At 37.9% G+C, this 6760-nt stretch overlaps 1 protein-coding gene across 1 annotated transcript; it reads right to left on the reverse strand.

The window, feature by feature from the left end:
• Positions 1-3419: 3419 nt before the first annotated feature.
• LOC141822785 (uncharacterized) lies at positions 3420-4401 on the reverse strand. The gene is made up of 2 exons (XM_074710114.1): positions 3687-4401; positions 3420-3575 (listed from the first exon to the last, which is right to left on the reverse strand). Exon 1 carries the CDS (start codon positions 4338-4340, stop codon positions 3702-3704), a length of 639 nt encoding a protein of 212 aa, XP_074566215.1. The 5' UTR covers positions 4341-4401; the 3' UTR covers positions 3420-3575; positions 3687-3701.
• Positions 4402-6760: the final 2359 nt, after the last annotated feature.

Here is a 6760-nt window from a genome sequence, read left to right on the forward strand (position 1 = left end):
GAGAAAGCAATATACACGACCAACTCTCATATGGAGCAACCTTCTCTCCTGCTCCCGCTTGATAGCAGTCTGTCGGTCTCAGTCCGGTAGACCGTATTGTTTTTCTTCGGAATTTATATTTATTTTAGGGCAAGTTCCTCGTCTCTTTGGTTAGTCCCGCGAATTCGAGAAGTAGGGAGCGGGTGTCAGATGGGTAAAGCAGGGGAAACTCAGCTCGCTTTGTTCATCTTTTAGGAGTTTAACCTCTCAGTCAAAGTTGTTTCGGTCGGTGAGCCTATGTCCTTTATTAAGGGAAGTTTACTTGTCCAATATAAGCTAAGGCCCGTGAGCCTAATCAGTCAACCATACATCGGTCAAAATGGAGATGGAAAGAACCTCAACAGGGTTCACTTCGAGTTAAGATTTAGCCGTTGCAGGAACTGTTCTAGTGGTTCAAGCAGGGTCCCCGAATAAGAATCTTAGGCTTCGTTGCAACGTCCTCCTCGGGGTCTCATGAGGCTATTCTATTTTTTATATTTCGTTTCTCGCGTGAAAGTGGCTCGGCGCTTGAGCGCTGACTCCCTTCTATTGAGGTTACATCTTTGTTCGAAACGTTTGTGTTAATTATATCATTCTTTCAGGATTGAGATGCTTGTGTTAACTATATGACGAATCTTCTTATTGTTTAGCACAACAACAACTCTATAAAAGTAATTTTGTGTAGGATTTCAAGCACTAATTCTTAGAGATTTTGTAGGCGAGTCATTTTGCATTCCAGATCTTCATAGGACAATCTAAAGCAAGAAAAGCAAAGATCTCTTGTATCTTATAAGAGGTTTCAAGATTTTTTTCTCACAATGAAAGTCAATTACAACTTCTCGATTTATTTACTCATAGATGGTCATAGGACCAACCGTGTGAAGTCGCTGGGACAACAGATTCTGTAACATCCCAAATTCTCTTATTCTGAGTCCTTAAAGTGCTTAAAAATATTAAGAAATGTCATAGACATATTCTAAAGATTTTTAGAAATTTTTAGAGTATTTTTATTCAATTTTTGGAGGTCGTTTAGTATTTTTATAAAAAGAATCAAAATCGCCACAAAAAAAGACCGAGGCAAGATTCGAACCACAAACCTCTAACCAAAGGACATCCTAACTCATTTCAACTAGCCAAGAATGCAACAAATGTTTTGTGAATAGATAAGGAATCGATTGTAATTATACTATTTATAGGCGAGATTAGGTCTTGGAATTTTTTAAGTCCGAGGCGGGATTTCTCGAAAATTCTCGAAAATTAGTTTAAAAATATTCTATGTTTTTCTAGAATTTTAGAATATTTTTCTGGAATTTTTGGATTAGCGAAAATAGTAAAAATAAATAGGAAGAAAGTGTCTAAGGCGAGATTTGAACCCGCAACCTATAGGAATCTGCAATTCTTAAAATATCTCCAATAACCAAAAGGCCAACAGATCTGTTCCAAGAAGGAAGGAACCAGATTTTATTTATCGGCGAATTAGGTCTAGGAATCATTTAATATAAATAGGAGGCTTAGGAGAGGGTTTTGATTATCTTCGAAAACTCTTCCCTCATCTCTCGCCAGAACGTCGTCGCCCTCTTTCTCCTCCCTCTCGGTGCCCCAAACCCGAAGAACGAGGAGTTCGTCCCCTAGGATTACAAGGAAGGCTTCGGGAGAACTTCCTCTACAAGGACGCTCCTCTCCGCGACAAGAACGCGTAGATATAGGAAGATCACCAAGAAGATCTTCTTCTCTAACGGAAGAATTGTAAGGAAATTAGCGCAAAAAGTAAGTACATCTCACCTGCAGTATAAGTTATTTTCGTATTGTTCTTTCGCATGATTATGTTAAGCTTTCCATGACATGATTTCTGTTAAACATGAATGTAATTATAGGTATGCTCTTTCCATGACATGATTTATGTTAGACGTGAATGTATTTATGTGTTCTTCCTCTAGTATGATTCATGTTAAAATAGGAATATATATATGTTCTTACCATAGCATGATTTATGATTTAACCATGAATATGTAAATTATTCTTCCTATGTAGGATGGAAGTAAAGCATGATAAATGATTGATGAAAGGACAAAGATATAGTAAGTAAAAGTATAAGAACTTTATGATATGTAAAGAAATGTATTTTACTTTTAAGAGGCGGGTATCGGGCCAAAGGTTCGCCCACAATGAATTCCGGGCCAAAGGTTCGCCCATAAGGAAAGGAATTCCAGGCCAAAGGTCGCCTGATAAGATAAGTCCTCTGGTAGCATTCGGTGGCTAGCTACCCCGAGTTCTATCAGAGATGCGCGCATTGATACTCCGCCAGGGCCCATAAGTATGTTTAAGTATGTGTACTTATTTTCAAATGTATGAATTTTCAAATATAAAGAAGTTTAGAAATTTTCTATGTAATACAAGTATTTCCATGTTCAGGTAGTTTCTGCTTAAGTACATGTCTTTATAATTACAAGTCCTTTCCTGTTTAATTCCAAAAGAATGCATGCAATGATTTTCGTTGTTTTGTGAGATTAGGTGTGTACTTACTAAGTTTTGCTTATAGTTGCATTCCTTATACTGCAGATAGAAGTAAAGAAAAGCTTTAAGCGACGAGAGGTAGCAGGAGCAGTGTTCGATGTGTGTGGCGGCGGAACCGCGGAATAAGATCAAAGATTAAGAATTAAATAAATATTTATTTTATCCAAGAAGTAATGTGTTTCTTTTTTTTGCTTCCGCATGCTAAACAGAAAAGTTTATTTGAGTTATTTCATTTAATAAGTAAGAGTAATGAGGAAAGTTTAAGTACGTAACACCTCCCCTATTAGTAAGAAAGAGGGGGGTGTTACAGATTCCACCTTTTGTTATAATTGTAAAAGATTTTCTTCACCTCTAAAAACTGTTAGATTATAAGAATAATAGTATTACTGTTAGGATTCTAAATCATGGAGTAGAAACTGAGGATTCTAAACTACTTAAAATCCATGTGTGCTTATGTTTTACTTTATGTTTATTTTTATATTTTTATTGCATATTAATCCGAAAATCCAAAATGAATTCACTATCCACCTCTGTAACTATCTCACTGGTCCTAACAGACAGCTACCTTATCCAAGCACCTTAATGGAATCATTTTCTTCTCACCTTCTCACCCCTGCTTATTCCTTACATTTTCTCTTCCAAGTAAAACAAAAGCTAGCGCAACCAAGTCTTTCCATTAGATCGAAACTCTGGTGCTCCATCAAAGTATGGACAGATATAGCCTGCGAAATTTATCTGATATATATTTTTCTTCCATGCACCAGATTGTTTCCTTTTGTACTGAACTGGCCTAATTTTCGAATTTCTTACAGTAATCATGTATATTTATCAGTCTTAACGAGGAAAGAAGAAAACTGACCAACGATCAGGAAGAATATATTCCGCTTAATTATAATTATATTCCATGCAAACAAACACACATCACACAAAGATTTGCGTATATATTCACAGGTGCAGCGAGTTCATAGATAGATAGCTCTTTAATATCGCATTCAGTATGTACAGGAATCGCCAGTTCGATCGGGTAGATGCATGCTCTGCACCTGCAAATCGACAAGCAGAGACAAAAACGGCATGAGAAAGCGAAGATCGTAGTTTTTTTTTAGCTTCAATTGTGAATTGGAAATTGGAATTCAGCTACAAAAACGGCATACGAGATGGTGTTCTAGCTAGTGACGAAGAAGCTGCCTCTCCAAGAAGCGGCGGCGCTCCGACTCCTGCTTCTGAAGGCGGAGGTGATCGTAATGCTTCTCGATGAACTTCTCCACGCGCTGGAGCAGCTCCTCCTGGCTCTCCTCCACCAGCTTGTCGCGGCGTCTCCACCCCTGCTCCTCCCACCCCTTCGCCGTGCCCGACCTCCTCAAGGCTGCGGCCGCTGCCCTCTCCGCCTCCGCCCTCCCGCGCCGCTCCCAAGTCTCGCTCTTCCTCAGCACCCGCTTGCCCCTCTCTGCGACGATCGCCTGCCACGCGTCCTCCATCGAGGGGTGCTCGGTCGCGATCGCCACTTCCTTCTGGGCCTCCTCCGGCGCCGGCTCATTGGACGGCGCGGAGTACCAGCTCAGCTCCGGCGGATCCTCTGCGCCAGGAGGCAGGTCGAGCTCCGTCCGCTGTTGGGGTTGGTTGGCGTCGGATTTGGCGGGGGAAATCTTCCAGATGATGAGGACGATGAGCTGGGAGGTGATCCAGAGGCGATGAAGAGCGGTGGAGTTGCGGAGGTGGACGGAGGAGTAAGGGATGAGGAGGCTCGCCAGTAGAGCTGTAGAGAAGACGCAAATAAGAAGGAAGCTTATCTTTCTAAAACTTATCATCTTATTCCAAGTTTAAGGATGATCAGTAGCACAAAATGAGAGAGGATGGGACGTCAATTGACAGAAGAAGAAGAAGAAGAAGAAAGAAAGAAAGAAAGAAAGAAAGAAGAAGAAGAAGAAGAAGAAGAAGAAAGAAGAAGAAGGAAGAAGAAGTGAGGGAAGGCAATGGAGCTAAACGTGTGCTTTTATAGACTCATCTTTTTGAATATTTGAATTCATCAAATTGTTTCATCTTTTTAAATTTCATCTTGAACAAACTTTTTTTGTTTGGTCTCATTGGTGAATATTTGACATCCTTCTCCTCACATTGTTCAATAAACCATTAATTAGTTGCCCTTGACTTAGTTACCTTCATGAGAGAGATTTTGCTTACTATAAATAATTCATATTGTGACAATGGTTAGGCTCTTCCCTAATTGTTTAATCTAATGGAGGAGGATTTCTTGATTATGTTATCTTTGTGAATCACTTTAGCAAGTACACATGCATGGTTATAATTATTTCTTATCAAAATGTAATGTATTCTTTACTATATATTTTTCATTTTCTTAAACAAGTTGAATGATGCTCTCCTTTTACTCTTATTGGATAGGGTACATCAAGGTTTTTACTTTATTGTGACTCTTTTAGTGTTACTTTTAGAGCCTCTTGTCCTCATTGTTAATCTTTCATGAGTTTTGGTGTTTGATAAAATGGACTAAAATAGTGGTTCGTATTTAACATGTCGTTTGCGTGCACAAATGCTTAGGTTCGAGGTAGGATGACAAGTTGGTTGAACTGATCGAGAATGAAACTATGGAGAGATTTGATCTCTAAGGGATAGCGCCATCTTGAAAAGAACTTGGAGTTTAAAAGAGTAATTCATATTGTAAGAATTGGATAAGTTATATGTAAATAAATCTCGTTGAACTTCGGCTAAAGTAGTCACCTATATAAGCTCGATCACAATTAATATTAACCTTGTATCGATTTCCAAGTCTAGGTATCGAGGAACTAGCTATGTTTGAGATAGGGGTTCTAGAATGTTAGGTTTTTGGGTTGATCAAATAGTAAACCGAAGACTTTGCTTTAGTCAATTGAACCTTTGAATTTTCCATACTTTTCAAATTTTCAATGATAGACTACTTTGTTTGATCAAAGCATTACATTTGCAACCAAGCTAGTTTCGCCGACCAAACCATTTTAAATAGATGACGTATTATGATAGAAAATGTATTCATGATTTATTACATCGGTTATGTCATGAATATATAACAGCTAAGATCTTGATCAAGCACGATGCTTTCATTACGTGTATAGTTGCTTCCTCACCCAAAAATACTCCATAAGCCTTACTCCAAATTTGGGATCTCAATCATAATGATGGCAAGAAAGCAACAAGAAATTATAAATTTTGGCAATCTTCTTTCTCTACACCTATCTATCTATCTATCTATCTATGCCAAAATAGAAGTCAAATGAATGATGGCACTTGGGAAATAAAAAAATGGTGTCATTTGCACACTTGCCATAGTATTTACCAGTCTTGCACTCTACTTAACCCCTACTCTTCTCAAATATTGGCCAAGGGAAACAAAAAAAACAACATTGTGGAACAATTCCACAAAGATATTTTATGTTTGGTGAAATTATAAATGTTTGTCTCTTGATTTGGTAGGAAGCTAGTCTTTCAACGTTAAGCAGCTAATTAACTTGTAGTATGCAGATTGATTAAATACAAGTAAATCAATCAAAACTTGAACTTGGGAGATTCTTAAATGCTAACACTGAGCTCAGCTTCCATTTGTCATGATGAGCTACTCTTGTTGTGTACATCATATATATATATATATATATATATGATGTGGAAACATAGCTAGGGAGTCTTACTGAAAACAAGATGTAGTAAGAACAAATATGATCAAACATTAAGGATGTAGTAAGAGCGTTCTATGTAGAGTACAGTGCAGAGCAGGATGAATAATTTCACCTCAAACATTAATAAGGATGGTTCTGGTAATGCAGTAACAATGGTGAAGAATTAACTTATGTCGATTAGTGAAGTTCACTGATCGGCTAAAGAGAAGCCCAAGAGTACTGATCTTGTGAAAGGAGTCATGGTACTTTACACATATATAATCTCAGAAAGATTATCAATCTTGATATATACAAAGGGAAACTTTTGGCTAGCTAGCACAATTCATTTCTGTCGTCCTGTACAGTTTGTATCAAGTTTTGGCCTTGTTTGTGGTTGTTTATGGTTCACAATCTGATAATGGAGTCTCTTTAATTGTAAGTTATTCCTATTATCTACTTACCTCATTTTTACAAAATCATTCCCTTAAACAAATAAATAAGTCATTATTTTTAGTCTATTTATTTTTAGTCGAGGTCTCAAGTCTACTGATATGTTCAGTTGACTAATGGTTGAGCCCACCAAC

The sequence above is a fragment of the Curcuma longa genome, chromosome 3 (genome assembly GCF_044706935.1).
Source record: "Curcuma longa cultivar G26 ecotype Majalengka, Jawa Barat chromosome 3, ITB_CL_G26_1.1, whole genome shotgun sequence".
NCBI classification, from domain to species: domain Eukaryota; kingdom Viridiplantae; phylum Streptophyta; class Magnoliopsida; order Zingiberales; family Zingiberaceae; genus Curcuma; species Curcuma longa.

Coding starts and splice junctions, on each gene's coding strand:
- LOC141822785 (XM_074710114.1), bottom strand. CDS start 4,340: ATGATAAGTTTTAGAAAGATAAGCTTCCTTCTTATTTGCGTCTTCTCT.